At 36.2% G+C, this 24,166-nt stretch overlaps 1 protein-coding gene across 2 annotated transcripts in view; it reads left to right on the forward strand.

The window, feature by feature from the left end:
* ADAP2 (ArfGAP with dual PH domains 2) overlaps nucleotides 1-24,166 on the forward strand; it is a 977,426-nt gene that overhangs the window by 558,665 nt on the left and 394,595 nt on the right. For both annotated transcript variants that reach the window (XM_044068045.1, XM_044068044.1), the window contains exon 2: nucleotides 4,096-4,226. In XM_044068045.1, the coding sequence (XP_043923980.1) occupies nucleotides 4,096-4,226 (131 nt within the window). The remainder of the gene's footprint in view (nucleotides 1-4,095; nucleotides 4,227-24,166) is intronic.

Consider the following 24,166-nt stretch of genomic DNA (forward strand, 5'->3'; position numbering starts at 1 on the left):
ACTCTTTACTGAGTCCACTTATTCAAGTATTCCAAAAGGCTTTCCAGAATGATATTTATAATCAGTTTCATGATAGAGACAAAGACAGTGGCATAAGTGGGATTGAAGTGAGGAGGAAAACATTTTACTAGACTACCTGGTAAAAAAATGGACAGATCTGCTTTATGAAACCTGATAAACGAGGTAGATTAGTCATTATGGACAGCATTGACTATGCAGGGGAAATGTCATAATTGATAAATGATAATGAACAATGCCAACATGTTTCTCGTAATGAGATCAACATCTCATGCCATCAGATAGTTTATTTTTGAATGACTGCTTACTACAAGTCAGCATTATGTTGAATGATTGCTTACTACAAGTCAGCATTATGCCTTCAATATATAATTTGTCCTGAAGGCTTAATACTCACTTGCTTACTACAAGTCAGTATTACGCCTTCAATCTATAATTTTGTCCTGACCATATTCAGGATTCCAAAGGTACATGAAGATATTAACAAGCCCCCTTTTAGACTTACAGTGGCAGTGGAGGGCTCAAAAACGTACCCAATGGCAGTATAATAGATAGGATATTGAAATCTTTTTATGGACTAAATCACTCCCTTTTGAGAGACTCTTGGTCAAGCTTAGGTAGTATTAAAATGAATTATGGGAAGAGGGCCTAATTTTTGACTATTGATGTGGTTTTATTCTCCAGTATCCCACATGAAGTGGCATAGAAATGTTCACTGAAATACTCACAACCTGTTCATTTTTAAGTTACAAATTTTGAACAGCTTTGAGTATTATATTAACAATTTCATTTATTTTGAAGGGAAATATTTTAAATGGATGAAGGGCATAATGCCAACATGCTACTTTGGTACTGGGAACAGGTGTTTTTATTGAACTATAAATACAAATCTTTTTGGAAATATTCTGGCAGTGTTTTGGATGATTATTTTTTTGGACTGGATCATCAAATATGATAGAAAAATGTATGTCTTGTATCTTTAACATCACAGTTTTTGTTAAGATTCACTCACAGACAGGACCATGATGTTGTCAATTATTTGGATGTAACTCTCTCTACAGTGAACAATGGTATTGCTTCGGGTATTTACTGAAAACCTATTTTTTCAAATTCATACCCTCACTCCAGTAGTTGTCATCAAATGGCTCATTAAAAAGTTTAGTCAAGGGGCAACTCTCAGAAGATGAAAAATTCCTGAAGGAGTTAGATATACTAAAATGCATGTGTATGGCAAATAAGGTTACCCATTAGAATTCTTTTCAAAATTTGTAGTGAAGTTATAGAAGTAAGAGGCACAAAATGTTTACCTGTTTTAGGTAAAGGACTAAACAGAACAAGGGAGAACCTTAATAGCATTAATGAGAGGCACAGTTTTGAATTTGCTATGATTTTAGAGTGTAATATATTTTCCAAAGAAGTAAATGACATCATTAGTTCCAGTTGGAAATTTTTTAAAAGTAATATGAAGATTTTTATAACACGGTTTGTGAAAGCCCTATTTTATATACAGAGGGGCGTAATATCAAAAATAGATTAGAAAGCATGTCTAACTTGATTGGCAATTATAAATTGAAGGGCACAAAAATGTAGATGTTGTAAATAATGCCCGTATATATTTGAAGATACTTATATTACACATTTATTTATTTACTGTAGATCTGTCACATTCTGCAAATTGTAAATCAAAGGGTTTAGTATAGCTGGCATTCTGTGGTTCTTTTTAGATTTTTTATGTTGGCAGGACAGAAATGTACAGCTATTCTTGAGGACGAATTTGTAATACTTGATAATGTCAACAACACTAAAGTGTACTTCATGAAAGGGAACTATAATACTAAACATGTGGTGTACCTAGTGAAGTGCTGCTCTTGTCCGAATTTTTATGTATGTAAAACCGACAGAGCATTAAGGAACAGAATATATGAACATACGTACCAAATTAAAAGTGAAAACACTAACAGTGACTTATACAGAGATTTAGCTGGTAACCCTACCTGTAAGATGTTTAAATTTGCCATTCTAGAATGCCTGGATGTAAATCCTCGTGGTGGGTAGCCTAAAATTATTATTATAAGAGAAGGAGTTAAGATGGCAATTATTTTTAAATGCCATAAATGCCCCTGGATTAAATTATTACATTTCTATCAATTCAGTATTATAGGTTGGACAGGGGCTCTGTGTGCTGACTTGTCTAAGCATGGGCTAAACTCTTGGCTAGGCTTATCAGGGCCAATAGCCTAGTAACCTCCTATGATCCTATGAATTATCCAAGAAAATCTAGAATTATAATAAATCCATAATTTTCATTTAAAATTAACCTTTATAACTCTTGTACATGATGAGTCTTGCTGATTTTGTTTTTTGGAATTACTTCCACACTACTGCAAACAAGGAATTTACTCTATATTATGCTGTTTTGTGTTCTTTCCCTTGCTGGTCACAGTATAATAGTGTTCACAGAACTAACCTTACAAACATGTATGCTGCTTCGATACTTAAACTGAACTTTGTATAGTCCCATACATTTAGTTTTTCCTAAAGCTTTACCATGTAGTACTGTATTTCTTTCAGGCTATACTCTTGAAGATTTTTTTTCTCCTACATACATGTATTCTGATGAAGTATACTCTTTTATGTAATCATTTTTTTGCTCATATTGTTGAACCTTTTCTCCCTGGGCCTCCACTAAATATGAATCTTCCGTGACTCAATCAGACTTTCCCATAAAGAACTGTGAGATAGTTAAACTACAAAATGCATTTAATTAACAAGTTATAGGATGATCTTTCTCAGTGTTCATGGAGGAGGGGAGGGCCTGTCCTTAGATGTAGGACATGCACCTCACACCCCAGAACCTAAGTGTACTAACTCAGAAGTTTCACTACTTTACCAGAAATTGAAAAAACATTTTTTCCTCTGTCTTTATTGCCATGGCTGCCAGCCTTCAGAACCTTCCACTGCAATTACTCATCTTTCCTCACTTCAGAGGTAAGAGAATATCACTGCAAGGCCATTGGCAAGACACCCATCAGGGTATTTTTTTCTCATGCTGTCCCTAACCAGGATGGGTGATATAGCATTGTCCACTCATTCCCACTTTATCCAACTATATTCTCTGGATTACAGGTCAGGAGTTGATCTTGGATCCCTGGAACCCATTCAGGGCTTTTATCACTCTGCATCATAGAGATGTAGGGAAAAATTTTCTTTCAGCAACACCAGTTATTTCCTTGACTGTAGGGTATTGAGACTCTAAAGTCAATACTTGTATTTTAGGAGGTGTGGTTGTATATCTGTAACGTGTAAAGTGCATGGGAACACAGGCCTCCTGCAAAAGGTCTACTTTTCTTTACATTTTGATGTGTATTATTGTTTGATTTGATATTTTCATACAAATGGTAAATTGTCTTATTAATATGTTTACTTTATTTATGACTTGTCAAAGTACTGTTTAAATTGCAGGATCTTCATTTTCTGCTGTACTTGTAGTGGAAAGATCTTATTTTTCAGCATAAAAGTTTTGACTTGATGGATTTTTAACACCTGTAAAATACAAGAGTTTTCTTTCCAACTGCAGAGATTTAATTGAAAAGCTACCATTTGACGAAGATCAATGTTAGATTTTTTTGGTTCTTTCCTGTAACTAAGTAAAGTTGATTTGCTGCTTCACTTTTGATTGATTTTTAGCTGTGCTGTCATTCAAAATGATAATTTCAGAGACTTTTTAAGTTATAAAACACAATGTATATATTTTTTAAATTTCTACAACTCCATTTAAGAGAATTTGACTGGTAAGTATTCAGAGCTGCCTTGTACACACATTTATACATGTGACCCCGACACATATATAGACATGCATCACACATGCGTGCACACAGTATTTGCATATATGTTTTTTCTGTGTGCTGGCACAAAACATACACATTTCTCACTTGCAGATTGCTTCTACCATTTTCAGTGTGCAGTGCAGTTCAAGCAACTAATGTGCCATATGCAGACACCATAAAATAGTTTTATCTAAATTACTGTTGCTTTGGTTCAGGAAATACATTTTAGTTCTGTTATGTTTTGTTTTAGATCCAGACTGGGCTTCATTTACAACTGGTGTTTTCATTTGCTTAAATTGCTCTGGCATCCATCGAAACCTTCCTTCAGTAAGCAGGGTAAAATCTGTTCGACTTGACTTCTGGGATGATGACCTTGTAGAGGTATGATATAGTTTTCTAAATGTTACCAAACAGGTTAGTGTAATTGCTAAATGAATTTGTGTTATTTGGTTGCGAAAAATAAAAGTCCAGAAGTAAGTACAATCGGAGGAATCCCTTGCTGCCTTCTGAATTTGTTTCCGTGGTTCTTGTGTTTTAATCGTATTTTTTCTGTATCATTTTACTTTCACTGTTAGCCCAGTGCAGAAGATGGAATGTGACTACATATGTTGTTATTCGTCAGCTGAACGCTCGCTAGTCTACACTTATTGTAAACCCTCAGACTGTTGCACACCATGCACATTTCAGTTCACATCATCCTGTTTTGGCTCGTGTTTGTGCTTTCCCAAGTGTTATGGAGAAGTTGATGTAGCATAACACATGCTGATTAAGCAATCCTTAAATGAGGGGCTTCTATCCTGGGCTTCACCATGTCACTTGGATTTGATCACAGAAGCCCTTCTGTTTTAAATCTTCTAACCTTACAAGGCCAGAATTTGTTGTATGGGGACTCTGTTTGGGTGTGATCATTATCTCATTATCTCTGCTAGGGCATTGTCTGAGAACCAAGCCTTGCAGAGTGCCCATCCTAGTCTTCAAAAGAGCCTTCTAAGTTCCTTCCTAAGGTCATCCCAGGGCTCATTCAAACCATCTGTATACTTCCTTGTATTCTTTCTGAACTCCAAGACAGAAGAGGAAGAGGCTGTGATTGTGATTTGTGTGATTAAGAGCTTGTTTGCCAAAGGAGAAGGTACCACATTTGTCATTATTATTGTTTAATGTTTAACCCATGCTCTGTCAACTAATTAAACATTTTTTTCTAAATATTTACTAAACTTGTTTATATCACGTTGGTTGGTTTGTCACAAATGTCATATTTCCATATTATCAGCAAATAAAAGTCCTTCTCTTCCCCTAACTCATTGAACCCTTTAATTTATCCTTCATCCTACCCTACCCTACCTTCCTTGGCAAATCCCAGTTCACCAGATCATATATATATATATATATATATATATATATATGTTTATACATATATATTTTTTTAGTCAGATAGCAAAATTCTTGCATCTGCTAAACCTAACTTGCCCTACTCATCCATGTATTCTAGTTATCCACATATTGCTGTCCCTTGATGAAAGTTATCCATCTCAGTTGTTTAACTGTAGGCAAAGCCACCTCTGCTATTTTTGATATTACTTTTGCAAAATTTTAACATCAGTAGTAGTTTGGTTCCAGGCCTTTTCCTTCAGGAATGTACCACCTTTCTTGCTTTGTGTTTTAATTCAGGTTAGCGCCATATCAAATGGGGGATTGGCTACCCTGCGATCAGGCTGTTATGTAATTATTTAAGCAGCCGCAGTTGCCATCACAACTGCTTAAATGACAATACCTGCTAAAAAGGAGCACAGTAGGCAGTGTGTAAGAGTTACAGATGGTCCTTGACTTTCAATTCTGCAAGTAGTATTGGAAACATTTGACTATTTTAGTGCCAATACTACTTAAAGACTTGCAAGTCAAAGGCCAGTTTGCAACTACTATTGCACCATTGTCAGTGAGTAGGTGTGTTAAGAATTAGGAACTGTGAAATGCACAACAAAGAGCTGTAATGTAAATACAGAATATCTCTTTGCTTATGTAGAAGAACTGAAGACTTTTTCCCCCACATTAACATGGGTGGAGGGTGTCAGATAGGAGCTTTGCCAGGGGCATCCATTGACTTAGCTACAGCTGTGATGCAGGTAGTTCTGTTTTCTAAACTCTTATGTTGTAAGTCATTGCTAGTATTTCTACTGCCACTTTAGTGTCTAGTTTGTAAAGTTCTTCTGGGAAATCATTAAACCTGGTGTTATTCTTTGCGTTCAGATCTCTAGTTGCTCTCCTAATAACTCCTTATCCTGCTCATTTGTTTTTTTTTTTTTCTTCTGTCCCCTCATCTCTACCTTGTCTTGTCCTTCTAGTCTCATAGAACAACCTTGGTAGGTCTTTTTCTTTTTTTTTAAACCACACATATATATATATCTATGGGTCTACTTTAAAACACCAACACGCAACGATGAGAACATCAAGACTGGAAGATTGACAACTGAGATGACCAACAGTTTAAAAGCCCTATGCTGAGAACACCGATATGTTAAGGTAAGTATGCGATAGTGACAGACTTTAGGGTTAGGGGAGGGTTAAGTGAGTTAGGGTTAGGGTGCGGGTAAGTGTGTGATAGTGACAGACTTTAGGGTTAGGGGCGGGTTAAGTGAGTTAGGGTTAGGGTGCGGGTTAGGTGAGTGTGCGATAGTGACAGACCTTAGGGTTAGGGTTTGGGTTAAGGTTAGTGCATAGATAGTTGTGCATGTAAGGTTTAGTGTAGGTTTGTAAGGTTTTTGTTCTTGTGTTGTGTGTGTGTTTTTCAGAAAAGGTATTTGTTTTGCTGTTTTGTTTGTCGGGATTGTGGTTTGTCAGGCATGTGAAGTTTCCTGCTTTTAAATTTAAACCTGAATATATCCAAATGTTATACTTCCATGAGCCAATTACTTCCTCTTCAAAGTTCCAGCAGCAAGAGTTTTTTAGTTAGAAAAGTTTTCCTCAGTCTTTCTGGAGTATAGAAATGCATGTGTGTACATTTCCTCCCATATTTGGTGGTGTAGCTTAGTATTTGTCAGATCCACTTCCAAGTTACCATATCTATATCTTCATCTTATAAAATACTACAATCCTACTTTGGATTTATGATGACTCTAAAAACTTCTATTAGTCTGAGTGATGACACTAGTTATACTAAAACCACTTTAGATTAGTGAACAGAAAGTATTTTTTGCAGGGGTGCAAGCCTTTCAGCACCCCCATGTGGGGAGAAACACCCACACCTAAATTATAAATACTAACTCCAGGTTTTCACAACAGTGGAGAAAATGGCAAATTCACATTTTACTGAAAGCGGTATTCAGCATAATCATCTTACTGTATTATCACTCAAACTAATTACCATTAGGTTGTTGTTATATTCCCTCTTACTTTGCACATTGTCTTAGTATCAAAGACTGCCGGTGCCTAATATGCTTTCCTAATCTAGTCCTTTAATAGTGGGGATTCACTTTCTAATCTTTTCTTCAGTCCATCCTAAGTCTTAGTTATGAAATCTTCTGGGTTGTCTAAGTTCCTAGATTCTTAATATATTTTGCCTGCCATAAATAATACTTTTTCTGCAGATACTGGGCAGAGCTAGCATTTATAGGTATAGTTTGTATCTTTGTTTTGTTTACTGTATAACCACAAAAAAGTGCCAAATTTCTTTAAAAGCTGAAATAGCCCCTGTATCTTTTCCAGGGCTCATCAGACATATCAACATTTCATCTGCAAATAAAGAAATCTTTCTTAATGTCCTACCAGATAGTCTTGTAGATTGGAATGCCTCACCATTCCTGCTAAGGGCTCTAAATGCAAAGTAAACAAAACCTGTGTACAAAGGGCAGCCTTGCTTCATTTTCCTTGAGAGTCTAAAATAAGAAAGGTAATCCCACATGAATTTTCAGTCCAGGAACATAGGCCAAGTATATAACCACAATTAGTTCAATAATTTATTTTGAGAACCTAGATTCTAAAACTACTTTTGTGAAGTAAAACTATTCTACCCTGTCAAAGGTCTTTTACGTGTCATTACTCTCGCAATCACTAACATCCGTTTTTGGCTATGCTGTCCTTATCACCATCCATGTTTATTTTAAATGTTATCAAATATCTGCTGTATCTCAGTAAAACCGCACCAATATTTTTTTGTCTTAGAAGGTATCTTGCCAACCTCTTTACAATTTATTGACAATATCAGTTTATACATGTGATTCAGCACTGAAATGTGCCTGTGTGATGAAGCCATAATCAAATCCTTGTCGTCTTCTGGAACAGCAGACACCACTACCCCATTTCACAAGGGGGGATATCGCTAGTCTCTGTAAGTTTGTTATAAATCCGCAGCACAATGGGTATGTTCCTTATGAAGAATCCACTAGTCTGTTGGAGTATCATCAGTACCTAGCGTCTTATCTTTAAGCTGTTCTGTATTGTAATATAGCCTCTTGGTCTTTTTTAGATATGTTAGTCAATCCTGTTCATTCTGTCAGTGAATTAACTTTTGGGAATATTGATGAAACATCTCTGCAACCCTTACAGGGTCCCTGTAAAATTTGTTTCATCTTATTTTAATCATGTAATAATTTGTTGTGACCTCCGCTGTCTGTCTAATTACTAATGTTTTATGATGATCCATATGAGGATCCATTGATCTATTGAGCTCTAAAAATGTCTACCCTTCACTGATTAAAGTTATAGTTTTATTTATTGCAGTTGCAATTTCTTGCTTGACTTTTTTTTAATTCTTTCTGACTTTCCATGTCACTATCATAAAACGTATTCTACAACTGCCAAACAGATTGCTTGTCTGTATCACACTGTCCACATTCTTTATTAATTTAGTTGTGTAACCCTTTATCTTAGATTTTAAATTTCCCTAAACCAGCCTTACCTACTCGTCACAGATTGCTGTCCATGTCCCGTGCCAGCTTAGCATATTCTCCATAAATTTAGCATGTGTTCATGTTGATCCATCAAAGGTGGTTTCAATGAATGCAAATAAACTGAAACTACCTTCAGTGAGCACTGAAACATTTTTTTTTTTTTTTTTTGCAGGAAGGCAAGCCCCCCTGCACTTCCATGTGGGGAGCCTCCCAAAATTATATATATATATATATATATATATATATATATATATATGTGTGTGTGTATAATATATATATATATGAACAGTCTGACAATCGGCAATTAACTGTATGAAAAAACACCAACTAGAGAAAGAAAAAAAAATTTGTACACTATATTTCATTCTGTAGACATGTTTGGCTTTGGTTTGTGCATGTACCTTTAAGGTTTTTACAGCATATGTCAATTGGCTGACTGAATGATTTTTGCAGTATTTAAACCGTCTGTAATCAGTTTTAGTTTGTCTGATGAAGCAATATTTTTATTGTGAAAGCGCTCATTCTACATTAAAAGCTTTGAACTTTTAACTGCTGTTTGAGTTTGGAATTTCCTTGCCGTGTTTCTGTACGTAAGAATTTTTTTTATTATTTTTTATTATTTCTCTAGTTGATATATACACATGTCTGCACAGCAACTCTGAGGTCACACAACAGTGGAGAAAAAGGCAATCTCTGCTTTTGTGAACTGACTTCAGTTTCTTTTCTTTTGCTGAGATCACTTTCAATGGATTGACATGCTCCAGTTTTATACACAGCTAATATATGCATTTGCCTGATTTAATGTGTAGGAACATGCCAGAGTTTTTCCAAAAAAAGAAAGCAGCAACCTTCTGCAATGTACACTCCAAGGACACACAATCAGAAACTGCAATAGGATGTCTTTTATACTTTTCGCTTAATAGGTTCAGAGTTGCATATACTTGTCTGGTTTTGATGTTGATGTATACCTCACTGAATAAAATGTGTGCTATGTTGACTCTGATTTCATATCAGAAACTGCAGTCATGCCTAGTCACCTTAGCATAGGTAACTACATATTGACCCAGACATGGAACTTTGTGTGTTTAAATCATATTCTAACTACCAGTATACTTATTATAAATGTCCAGTCTCCTTAATACATAGTCAACTCATCTTAAGAGGCAAACATTTCTCCCTTTAATGTCTTTTTTGCTCCTTACTCATGGGTAGGTATACACTGTATTTAGCATTAACATCTGAGCTGATGTAATCATTCACTACCACCCAATGTAACAGTTCTGAGCATTTGCTGTTTTATCATTCGTGACCATAGGGAATTGCTTAGAAGCGAGTAAAATTATCCCTTGTTGGTTTGCACCATAGATGTAAATGCTGTCCCTCCCCAGGACCAATAGTCTGTTATCAGTGCTTTATGTTTCGGTTCATCCAGGAATGTTGCTTGCAAAGCCACTGTGCTAGGTACAGATTTCCACAGATAACAGCATACTTTTATTTCTGTAAATTTACTGACCAATCTCGTAATGTTCCATATTACAAAACATATCCACTATTAACTGGACTGACCATCTTTTTAATGTTCCATATTGCAAAACGCATCCACTGTTAAATAGCAAATTAACTTTCTAGCTGCCTTCATCGCATTTAAAGTCCCACTTGAAAACTTTGTATAAATATTTCACCCATAATTTCAGAAACAGGGTCAACTTAAACTTTTGTACTTTCATGGACCCAAAAGATTAACAACATTAAGTGCAAACCATTAAAACAACTGTTTGAATTTTTCTTACACCCATAAAAATGCAAATGTCAACATAACTTGTCCGTTTGTCACCCAGTTTGCCAGAAAACCCTTAGATATAGAGCTATTTACTAGTACTAAAATAACAGAAAAAAGGGTCATGCATAATCCCCCCCGTTCCTCATTTAATCTGTTTCAAATATGTGTTTATGCATTACTCCTTCACCTCACCACAAATTAAACATAAATTTATCTTGTTACATTCTTGTTTTGTTCAACCATGTAGGCACAGAGCTGTTCAGTGACACATTTTAACATCATGACCTCTGATTCATATATCTTGAATAAAAGTGAAGGTTTCTGATATCTTGGTGTACGTTTACACTATCCTGCTGATGCAAGGAATTGTATCTTCTACTGGTATCCAGAGAACAGTAGGAGCTCCAACTTATCTTCCACCTGTCTGTAGAAAAAAATTAGGGGATTCCCCTCACCTCTTTCTAATGGACCTTCAGAAACTTTATTATTGTAAAGTTCAGCTTTAACTTTTGGTTCACATATGAATTTTTTAAAATGTAGTATCGTCCATTCTATTCATGTGTATTTTGGTACTTTTGGCAAAGTTCTGTTTATACTCATTATGGATGATGATTCAAGTCACAGCAGTGCATAAAAATACAGACATAGTAACACCCAACATTATTTTATACTAGTTCTACTCAAAGTAACCACCATAGTACCAGTGTTGTATTTCTCCTCAGTGTGTTAAAAGAAGAGTGGGAGGTCTGCCACCCTGCTGCTGCTGTATGTCATTAAGGAACTTTAAATGATATTTTCATTTTATACCAGTAAGTTACGCTTGAGAAATACAGTTGTATAAATGCCATCACCATAAACACAGACTGTATGAAATGCATTCACTAACCCTCTCACTCAGTTCAGTTCTTCACCTGAACAGCTTTGTCATATTGCCTGCTACTTTAGAAGACTGGAGATTTGTGAATCAAGAAGAATTTCCTCAGGGTTTTCAGCTTTTTTAACTTTTAAATCTTTTTTGTGGAAACCCTTTGCACTCTTTATCTTCAAGGGTTGCTTGTTTGTCTTTGAACACCTATTACTCAGTCAATACCTAGGCATGCCATTCTTTTGATTTCCTGTTTTCTTTCTGCAACTCTTAACTGGTGCCGATGTAAGATTCAATGGGTCTGCCTATTGCCACATCTCTTTCCTTCACTTCAGCAGTGCAGACATGAGGCCTAGCACCTCCTTTCTCAGTACCTCTTTCAAAGGACACCTTCAGTATTTCCCAGTGCACTTTATCTGATCTACCTACTTACATTTCATCTCAGATGCCATGAGTTTTACCACCACTTTTACACCATTTACCATATTATCTGATAGCATTTTTGAAAATTTCAGTGAACTTTCTTCTTTTTCACTTTTTTCCATGTGCCAGGCATTGGGAGTATTTCATATCAGCAAGTTAAACTGTTAACTTCAGAAAACTTCCAAATGATAACTTATTTACAAAGACAGTTTATGGATACACGGGAGTGGTCGGAAGACATGTTTTCATACCTCTCAACCTGGAAACATCAAAAATCTGGACAAGGCTCATGAAAAATAGGTACAAATCTGTACGCTGATTAACATAAACTTTGCATACATAATTATGTAACCCCGCCCACTCCAATGGGATTGTGGGATACCAACTTTCAGATGCAAACTGAAGAACAGACAACCAGAATATGGCACCAGAGTCCCCCTGCAGCAATCTCAATGTCCCATTGCCTGGCTATTTCACCCCATTTACCGTAAACACTAATGTGTGCATACTGCTTTACTTCTACAATGATTATTTGGATTTTATTTTTACATTTTACAACCCAATGCACAAACACCAACAGACATCTGCTAAACAAAGCAACACTATCTCACAATGAATATAGACTTGGCATTAAAACTTCTCTGCCCTTGAAACCTCACATTCAGTTTAACAGCATTGAAAAGGTAAACTGAAACCAAGGCAGAGAGAAAACTGACGAAAACACCACAATCAGGAGACCAAATCCAAGGAAGCAACCAAATATGAGCTTTAACGCAATTTTAATTATAAAACACACCAAATAGCGTTTTCGCTACTGATATTTCAGTAGCTTCATCAGAATGAAAAACAAGTTGGCGCCAAAGTCCTTTTTTAAAAAGTTAAAAGGTGACGTCACCATTTGAAAACAAGGACTTGCGCAAATAAAATTAAAAGTCAACTCAAAACTTACGGCGCATAGTCAGGGAAACATTACAGTGCTAGCAAATAGCTTCTATTGCCAAGATATTCTTATAATAATATTAATTACCCTTATTCCAGGGTTTTCATGTTTACATAACCAAACCAAGTAAACCATTTCTTGCACTGGAAAGATGTGTGTATATATATATATATATATATATATATATATATATATACACGCATAACACCCGGCTTACAACTCCCTTACAATAAAAATTGCAATAAAAATTAATACAGATGAGTTGTCATAAGTTTAAAACTATGCCAGTTCATAGCATTATTGAAACTTTAAAATATTTGTGGTGTTAGAAGAATTTTATAAGAATTTTTTATGTGTGCAAGAAGACTGTAACAGTCCACAAGTAGGGAAACTACATGAGACATATAGATAGACATCAGTGGAAAGCTTTCACTATGTAAGAAACTTTACACTGTGTAGAAAACCTTAACTCCATGTATGCCTACAAGGAAGTCAACGTGGAGTTGTACCTTAATTATTACCAGGTGACTTTAAACCTATAAAATTGTTATGCTGTCAAAAGAGTTTTTATATGTGTGTAAAAAGACTGCAGCAGTCCTCCAGTGAGGAACTACATGAGCCATGTTAACCATACGTCAGTCTAGAACTTACACTATATTAAGAACACTACCTCCATGTGTACCCCCAAAGGAGTTAACCTAAATTATTCCTTGATGGTTACCAGAGGAACAAGATTAATACTAGTGGAAGGTAGAAATTAAGTGGAAAATATGTAACAATTATCTCATGTAACTCTTGAGTTTAAGGATGCAGGAGATGTTACAGTGTTCGTTAAGACCTGGACTACTAAATGCTTCCAATTTTATCTGCCATTCTAATTCCTTAATTTCAAGGAGTAGCGCTTGAGGTCCACCCCGGATGTTGTGTAGAATGTGGTCAATGGCTACTAAATGGAAGCTGTGACCACTCTGGTTTGTGATATGCTTTGCTAAGGCATTATCATCTTTCTTTTTTCTTTTTACACACATATAAAAACTCTTTTGACAGCATAACAATTTTATAGGTTTAAAGTCACCTGGTAATAATTAAGGTACAACTCCACGTTGACTTCCTTGTAGGCATACATGGAGTTAAGGTTTTCTACACAGTGTAAAGTTCCTTACATAGTGAAAGCTTTCCACTGATGTCTATCTATATGTCTCATGTAGTTTCCCTACTTGTGGACTTATTCAGTCTTCTTGCACACATATAAAATTCTTATAAAATTCTTCTAACACCACAAATATTTTAAAGTTTCAATAATGCTATGAACTGGTATAGTTTTAAATTTATGACAACTCATCTGTATTAATTTTTACTGTAATTTTTATTGTAAGGGAGTTGTAAGCCGGGTGTTATGCGTGTATATATATATATATATATATATATATATATATATATATATATATATATATATACATCTTTCCAGTGCAAGAAATGGTTTACTTGGTTTGTTTATGTAAACATGAAAACCCTGGAATAAGGGTAATTAATAATATAAAGTATTACAAGAATATCTTGGCAATAGAAGCTATTTGCTAGCACTGTAATGTTTCCCTGGCTATGCGGCGTAACTTCTGAGTTGATTTTTAATTCTATTTGCGCAAGTCCTTATTTTCAATTGGTGACGTCACCTTTTAACTTTTTAAAAAAGGACTTTGGCGCCAACTTGTTTTTTATTCTGATGAAGCTACTGAAATATCAGTAGCGAAAACGCTATTTGGTGTGTTTTATAATTAAAATTGCGTTAAAGCTCATATTTGGTCGCTTCCTTGGATTTGGTCTCCTGATTGTGGTGTTTTCGTCAGCATTGAAAAGGTGTTTGGTCACATATGCAAGAAAGATATTTTGGTAAGGCAGATATAGGAGAGACAGGATGAATGTAAGTAGAGACAAGGACATCCAGCAAAGATATGGATAGATAACATGATAGATGGTCAGCTCCATCAGCATGACTGCAGAAAAAAGTAGGAGAGAGTTTCTGAATCGAGAGATAGAAACAGTTGACATACCACCCTAGTCCCCATGTAAAAATAGCCAGAACATTTATGAAGACCACATTAGAACACTCTTTTAAGGGATGCCTTCTTATAAATATAATCACAAGGAATTATCAAACAAGAAATAAAATGTAGAATTTTATTTACTATGCAGTTTACACTGCAATATTCTAACAGTATTAGCCAGTCTTTACTGAATGACAGATGTCTTCACATTAAATGTCGGTTTTGATTTTTTTCCAAAATACTTTAGGAACAACTACTCTGTTTAAATTATTTTTTCATTCTGTTCTTAATGTTGAAATAATAAATACAGTATGCAAAGGTACAGTGTCTTAATGTCTTCCCAGTGTTAGAAACCATATCTGCGGGCATTTTGGTCATTTTAGATAAAGTAGAACTTATGATGACATCTGCTAAAGATCAGTATATAAACTAAAGGTAGAATTAAATCACTTGCCTAAAGCTACACAGTAACACTCACATTCACACAAGTACAAGACACCCTAAAACATAATACTAATATCCAGGAACCACAAAATCGTAAACATAGTAATTAAGAAATCCATAAACATACATTTGCTATAGTGGCTTAAAACACTGAATGGCAAAGTCAAACAAAATTCCAGTGAAAGAGGTAAATATCTATTAATAATCTCTCACAACTTCTCAGTCAAGGAATCTGACCAAACACTATTGCAGGCAAGAACACTGTTAGACATGGTTGTGACAATCATTCCAGACTGACTGCCTTCTTTACTAATACCTTCCCCTCTATGAGTGATCACTGTTCTATTCATACTTCCTGGAGTTTCAACTATGCATAATACTAAACAAAGTAGTTGGTAGTAACTGAAGCCTTATGGTAAGCAGAGTTACAGCTCTCTAACACAGAATCGGCAATTCGGCATGCAATGCAATGACACCATTATGCCTTCTCAAAATTTTACCTACTCACTCCCATCCAAGTTTGGCTATTTCCATAGAAAAATAAATATGTATTTATGAAAACGTACCATGATTTACCAAGTTACCAGTGATCTAAGTAACCAGATCAAGTTCCCAAAATATTGCCTGAATGGGAAGCAAATAAACTCAGCAAATTAGATTACTATCTGAAATAAAAAAACTGTGAGAATAAACACTAACAAAGCAAAAAATAACTAATTCCAAAATCTGCAGAGATACAAGATCAGTGAACCAAAAAGAGTCTGATAGTCCAAAATAGGCACTAATAAGTTATTTCCAAAACTGGCCTCTGAAAGTTAGTTCAATCTGCAGAATCTAAAGGAAATAAAAGGACAATATTTCAAATCACAACCCCCCAGAAAACGTTTTGACGATCGATATCTCTCCACCTATCCCACTTGTCCTCGCCATACTGCCTTTACAACCTTTTCTATTTTAAAATTACAAAAAATGAAATTCAAAACTTAATAGACGTCATAGTGGCAGACTTAATCATCATTTGATTAACCTACTAACCTTCCAGTGCTGTTCCTGCAGTGCTTTGATGAAATATAAATTACACTACCTGGATTTTAATTGTTTCTATTTTAAAGCATTTAGTTAGGCAGTGATAGCGGAATTCGAAGGTCAGATGTCTAAAGAGGGTTGTTGGGCACTTGAACTAATCCTCCCCTCCATGTCCGTCCCGCTCGCAGGCAGCCAGATCCATTTAAAAATGTGAGTATCTTCTCGCAGGCAGCCAGAATCCAAAATGTAGTCACTCATTGCTCTCGTTTCCTTCCCGCTCGCATACATTCAAAATAATACTGCTAGCAGGGAATGCGTGCACGTCACGATGTACGGGAGAGCTGATTTCTGACAGGCTGATGGCACTGACGTCATCGCGCACACGCGATGGTATCAGCAAAATGCAGTATTGCGGAATAATTTAAAGTTAAAAAACAAATGCTGGGAAAATCGGAAATGAAGTTGTGCCACTCGGGAATCATGGCACCCCATTTTATTACCCTAAAACTCGGTATAACACGGGATATTCGGGACGGTTGGGAGGTATGCATGCTTTCTGGCTGCTGCACCAAGTCTCAGTTCCTCCCTTATTTCTTGATTTCCCTGCAAATCTGTACCTTCCACTTGCAGCCTAAAATCATATGCTCCTTTTTTTCTTTTCTTTAAGTTTTCATGCTACCTATTTTCTCATTTTCTTCCTCTTGTCCACCTCAACACTCCAGCCTCCACAATTCGCTTCTTCTATATATCCTAACTCTTTCACTGTACCTCTTTAGTCCTGCTTCTTTCTCTCTTCACTTCTCCATCTTATTTCCCACACTCCCCACAAAACCACATCTTCTAGACTTCCTTTAACTTCTTATCTGTTCTGAACCTCACTTCCTGTTTCTGCCATTGTCCTCTCACCACTCCCTTCATTCTGTCCCACCTCTTGCCACCCTTTGATCTTTTGTCTTCAGTATCTGGTTTCTTGCTTTTGCTTTGCTAACAGTTGGTTCTGAATGATCATTTGTAATCATTTGTTCATTTTCTGTAATTCTTTGTGGCTAACATTTCCACTGCTTCTTTACTACTTTTGTATTTTAATATTTGTACAATTTTTATTTTATCAGTCTCACCATATTATTATATTGTTCAGCATACAGACATTAGCCACAGTGTTTTGTGTGTGTGACTAGATGCAGTGCTGGTTTAAGTTCATTATCATAGATCCCTGCATGGGGAGGAATTACTTTGGATATTGCATTAATAGCATGTCGTTTTTTTGAGAAAAGTTGAACAAGCATGCATGGAAAGTTGATTTCTGCAGTCTCCTGAGTCGGTGCTTGTTAATACATGGATTGTAATGAGCTCTTTGTGAATGATTGTTTGATATGTTTATTCGCGGAGTCTTTTTTATTCTTATTTTTTTATATAAAGGTACTGTGATTATTAAATACAAGAGGCAAGTGACAGGGCAACCAATTAAATACAAGAGGCAAGTGACAGGGCAACCAACACTTCTATAAAGAAAATTGATGGACCAAAATAAGATCAAACCTACTACAGTTTTTTTTTTTAAACATGAAGCATCTTTATTGAATTATCACTTATGACATAGGCAATCATACATGTATATAAATGAAAACAAACCATATTGAAATATTTTCAATTGCAAGCATTTTATGTCCCATATGATCTACTATACAATCATTGTCATGTGAATGTCATATAGCCCACTGAATTCCTGCCTTTCATTAAACCTCATTCCTCCTCCAAAACATTATTCTGCATGTATTGTTTGTGCAATTCCCATTTTTTCTATGTAATTTGCTCCTACCCTTTTTTAAAGATCCTGCTTCCAGTTCTTTTATCTGTATTACTATATTTACTACTACTAGTATGGCTGGTTTTGACTTTGATTTCCATTTTCTAGTAACTGCCTTTTTAGCAGCCACGAGAATTAAACTTCACAAAGCCTTACTATATCTAGGCAATTCCAATTCTATATCACAGGTCAAAAAATAATTTCCTTAGTTACACCAATTTTCTCACTCAGTATTTTTGACAGAGTAGTCTGTAGGGAAACTTTAAAGTCTGCCAACTCATTCATTACACTGCCAGAAAATATGTTCCCAATTACTTCTTTCCTGCCTATCACACCTCCAGCATTTGCAATCTACCTGAGGAAAAATTCTTTGAAGTCTGCTTGGGGTATAAAAATATCTATGCAAACATTTCCAAGCAAATTTTCTAGACTTTGTTACATGTTTGGGAGCCATACATACATCCTCCCATTGTTTCTTTGTGAATTGCTTATTCAGTCTCTCTTCCCAAACCTCTCTAATGTCTGATAGATTCCTATAGTTATTATGCAGTATTTTATATGCAATACTAGTTAATCCCTTTTTAATAGCAAGTTCTATTCTATGTTCTACTAAAAACTCTAACCAGTGTTGGTCTTTCACTTAGGATCCCCATTCCCTTCTCTTTGCCTATACTCTGATATTAATCCTTGACAGAGAAGGCAATCTCTAGTCTGCAGTCTAAATGTATTATTGGCATTTTCCCATTGCATTACCTTTCACTGTCTCCTTTTTGCTCCCAATACCTTGGTTCCTTTGCCAGTTTTCCCCAGTAAATTCCACCCCCCTTGTCTATTCTCTTTGTCCTTATTTTCATTCATCCCTATTGCAGAATCTCTTTTCTCCATTCCTGTGTTGGCTTAGTTCTTAGAATACTTTCTGCCACTTTATGAATATAATATTCTGTATGGTTATTGTCATTCTTCTCAAGGATATGCATCCAAAATCCCAGTCTCTTCTTGTTTCTTGAGCCCCCCCCCCATGTTACATCATCATCCCTTTCCACTTTGAATTATAGCTTTCTGCTTGTGCTGTGCATAGGAGCCTTAACTGTGTAGCTCTGAAATACCCCTTCAAATCAGGTAATCCCAAATCAAATTGTTCTACTGGAAGGATTAGCTTATCCACTTAACTCTTCCTTTCTCTCTTCAGTTCTTTGATTCTTTATTAATTTCTATCTACATCATCTCCTCTAGTTGATAAAAATATGCCTGACCTATATATAAAACTAAAGGGGCTAAAACCATTTTCACCTCTTGTAGTTTTATAACCGTATCTGTAAAATGAGCTTCCAGTTTCTCTGTTTTTGTATTATCTTTTGTTAGTCTCTCCCCACATATCCTTGGGTACTATTAACAGAATTCTTTTTAACCCATACTGCTAATTATGTCATTTTATCATGTCCCTGTGAATATGGGTATTGTTGAACCAATTTGTGTGGCAGTACATAGTTTATAGCAATTGCCTTTGTTTTATCTATATTAATTTTTTCTAACAAAAAGACTTGAAACTGTCCCAGAATGTTCTGCATCACTGATATGTCCTTTTCTGGTTATCATGTACAAAATAATATAATCTGCAAATAAAGCCAGCTTTTCTTGTTTACTAGTTATATCCTTGAATTTCTGAGTCCTTTATTTTCTTTGCCAATGGTTCTAAATATAATGCAAATAAATGGGAAAGTGGACACCCCTGCATGGTTCCTCTATTTAAACAGAACTTATTAAAGAGGACCTCCTCCCCCACTTTAATTTTTGCCTCTTATCCCTCATATTCACCCTATTATTGTGGCAGGGAATGCAAGTCCTTCCATTGCCGTACTCATAAAATCCCAGCTTATTCTGTTGAATGCTTTCTCTGTATCAAGACCCACCAACAACTGTGGTATTTTCTTACACTCTACCTCTGTCTGGATCAGTGTTCTATTAATGTTGTCAAATGTTTGCTTCCCCTCCACAAAACAACACTGATCCATATCTATCAATTTTGGCATGACATTTGCTGTTCTTTTAGCCGTTATAGACATGAACACTTTATAATCTTGGTTTAGAATCGAAATGGGCTTATATGAAGCTGGATGTAATGGGTTTCTGTCATCTTTGTTTTACAGCCACCACAGCTTTCCTACAGGATGTTGGTGCTTCTCCTCCTTTTAAAATACTGTTAAAAAACCTTAAAGATCTTTATCACTTTCTTCCCTCCTAGCTTCCAGACTTCCACAGGAATGCAGTCTATTCCTGGGGACTTTCCTGTAAATTGTGGTTATACATTACAATTTTTATCTCATCTCCTTCTATCCTAACTGTTAGAAATTGAGCCTAATCTACCTCTAACCTTGGCATATTTAATTCTTCCTTAACGATTTGAATCTGTTAGAAATTGAGCCTAATCTACCTCTAACCTTGGCATGTTTAATTCTTCCTTAAAGATTTGAATCTATCACGGCAATATTGAAGCTAGGCTAGACCCAACACATGCATAACTAATATCCTCTGTGTCCAAAAGTGGTTCAAGAAGAGCTACTACATCCACAGCAGAGAGACAAATTGTCCCTAATATGACTAATGTAACTAAGCTAACTGTGGGCACACTTCAGTGGCTCTCTGTAGAAGGCATCAAGTTGACTGTTCTAATCCCATAAACAAAAAAATTAAAACTTGAAGTTCACTGAAGTTTTTCCAGCTTTATTCCAGTAGTGTACCAATAATAATAAAAGTCAAAACAGGTCAGTATGTTGTTGTTGTTGTTTGTCTTTCAGCTTTTCCTAGTAAAGGGGTCGCCACAACAGAACTCTGGTCCGCTAATGATTGGCAGTAGACTTTTTTTACGAAATGCCGAGGTGCCAGCTCGATGCCCAACCTTCAACGAAGGCACGCTCATTTACACACGCATGTCTTTCAAATGTTACCCAACCGCGGGGAGGACATGCAGACTCCACACAGAAGGCACTCCCAAGCCCAGCTGAGAAACGAACGGGAGAACCTCTTGCTGTGAGGTAACAATGCTACCGCCGTACCACCGCAGCTAATTCAAAACAGGTCAGTATATCTTCTGAAAACCAGTGAACTGAAACTAAAATTTTGTACCATGTGTAAGTGGTGGTTGAGGAGTATGCTACAGTCTAAAGTTCTTGAAAACTGTGTAGTGGTCTGCAATAAAATCAGTCCAGGGAGCCCATTTTCCCTTCTGAGCTTAGTTCATACAAATACAATTCATCCATCAGTAAACAAGATCAGTAAAAGACGGAGGTTTGGCTGATTTCCATGTGTTAGTGATGCATTTTTTGCAGCTAGTAAAGGCAAGTTTAATAATCTTGTAGACGAAGAGCTTAATAAGTGAAATGGATGTGTCCCAATAATGCTGACTTCTGTACGGTAACCCGACCTGGCCAAACAGCATCACACATACATTGTCCTAATATCTTAAAACAAAGTAAGGAAGAGCACTTCTGAAAACATGCACTTAATCCCCTTAGGCTCCTGTCAAACATTTCCAACACCCAGATGTTAACAAGCATACATTCTAGCTAATTTGGCTTGTAAGAAAGTATTTAAATTGGTACTTCTAGACAAAAAACCTAACCCTGCGAGATCAGGTGCATATTTGAGAGCAGAAATTATTTTATGGCAATTTGATTTATTAATTGTCATACATTAATATAATTTCCACATAGGGCGGCAACAGCGGTGCAGCGGATAGTGTTGTCGCCTCACAGCAAGAGGTTCTTCAGTTCGATCTTCGGCTGGGGTGCCTTCTTTGCTGAGTTTGCATGTCCTCCCTGTGGTCGCATGGGCTTCCTCAGGGTGTTCCAGTTTCCTCCCACATCCCAAAGACATGCTGTAGGTGGATTGGACACTCTAAACTGGCCCTAGGCGTGAGTGCATGTTGCCTTCCGTGGAAGGTTGGGCACTGGACTGGCAACTCGACACCGTAAAACTCCACTGCCAATCATGAGCGGACAGGTGATCTGCTGTGGCAACCCCTAACCGGGAAAAGCTGAAAGAAGTAGAAGATCATTTCCACATAGTCAATATTTATCTAATAAATTTTCTCTGGGAGCAAGAAGAGTCTTAGAGGACCTTATAGCGCCTTTTCCATGAGATTATAATCCCCTGGTCTCAACTAAACCAGAAATCCATCAAGGCCAGTCTTTTTTTAACTGTATGTAATTTGTTACTTTCTAATTTAGCACTCAGTCTTGTATAAAAGGTAACATTTTCCCAAGGAAATGTGTAGTTAGTGCAAAATCCATTCCTGAACACTACTTTTCTGTCTATAATTAGTTGTTCCCAGTTTTATAAATTTGGACAGTCCTGTAAATACCCGATTGTAATAGGTGTCAAAGCCCCAAATTCTCAAGAGCTACCAATGGGGAGGATACCCAGTATCTAGTTAGATGTAGACGATTGAGCTAAATCCCAGGCAGGTGATAATCAAGGAAGTGATTTTTTTTTTATTGCAAGGTCTTAACTGAGCTTCCTTTTACGCATTCATTTTTCAGATAACCCAACAAAATCCTCCAAATGGTTAATCAAAATTTTACACCAGGTAGCTTACTTGCCCAGGTGTATAAATTCCCCCAAAATGTTAAGCCTGGCCACTGCAGCATCCAAAAAAACAAAAGAAAAATATATGCTGAATCCTTTGCATTATATCCTAGCAGCAATGTTTCCACTTTTGAAGATAGGTGTTAACCTCCCCTAATAGTTCATTCTTTGTACTTTCCAGATATGTGTACAGAATATTCCTTAAGTGAAGGCGCAAATAAGTCATATTGTGAACTCCCTCCAAAAAATTAAAATCTTCAATACACTAAGAAGGAACATAATTTATTTTAATGGTTTTCATTTTAGTGGCATTAATTTTATAACCCTAATATACACCAAACCTAGTAAGCTCACTAAAAAACAAAGATAATTCCTTTTCTGGGTTATTTAAAGATTGTCCACATGTAAAGATAAATGTATGAGATAAGCTGCTGAAATAGTAATGGTCCAGAATTGTGTACCTTAAGTGAATTTCTAAGGGTTAAATTGCAAGCATTAGAGGAGAAGATAGATGACCCTCTCTTGTCGCTGTATATATGATCTGCTGCTAATAAGGCAGAGTTCAGTTTCAGTTTGTCAGACAACACTGTGTAAAAGTGATTCAATAAATCTACAAACCCTTCAGGGAACCCCGTCTCAGCTGATATTTCCCTTAGGAAAACTCATTTAACTTTTTTTGATGTCCATACCTGACATCAGCAAAATTTATGATACAGATGTATTCTCTGTAACTAAAATTGCTTTAGTAAGATCATCAAAAGTTGTTCAAACCTGAATAAATTTGTTTTTATTGGAATGCACCGTCTGTGGTAAAGTCATGGCAACCTGTTCATAAGTCATAAATGCTATAATTGTTTAAAATTGAAATGAGTCTATTTGAGGATAACAAACTGGGGTCCCTGCTGGGCTTATAAATCATCACTACAATGGCCTCTTTTCCTGTGGGAGGAGGAATACCAGCTTCAAGAATCTTATTGGCCAAGCTACAGAATTTGGCAACAGTCTTCACCCCCCACCCTAGTTGTGTACCTGTAAGGGAATAACATCGTGACCTGATGTTTTCCCATTATACAATTACCTTAAGAGTATCCAGAATCTCCTGAACAGTGATGGGAAGCATTACTGAGTCAGCCCCCTCTCCCCGGAGTCCAGGATTGAAAGGAAGAGGGAGGGAGTTCAAGTACTGCGTGATGTGTGTAGATGAGAGGTATGGCTTGCCTACATCAGTTAATAGCCTTGCTTAATATGCAACAGATTTGGTTGCCATAACATCCTGAGGTGTTGAGCATAACTTCACAGTATTGAGATTTTTCACATGGAAAAGTTGTCTATTGGACTGTTTGCTAAATAAAGTGAAGAGCCAGATATTTATTATTAGCAGGGCAGAATCAAATTCTTTTAATATGAATGCCGTCTTCACTTGCTTAATCTTGTAGGAAATATACCGGTTATTTATTTTTTTTTCACTGTTTGGTGACCCATTTTTTACTTGAGCCTGAGTTGCTAGTAACTCACCCTAAAGAG

Source organism: Protopterus annectens, chromosome 4.part0 (genome assembly GCF_019279795.1).
Source record: "Protopterus annectens isolate FY-2018-M chromosome 4.part0, PAN1.0, whole genome shotgun sequence".
NCBI classification, from domain to species: Eukaryota; Metazoa; Chordata; order Ceratodontiformes; family Protopteridae; genus Protopterus; species Protopterus annectens.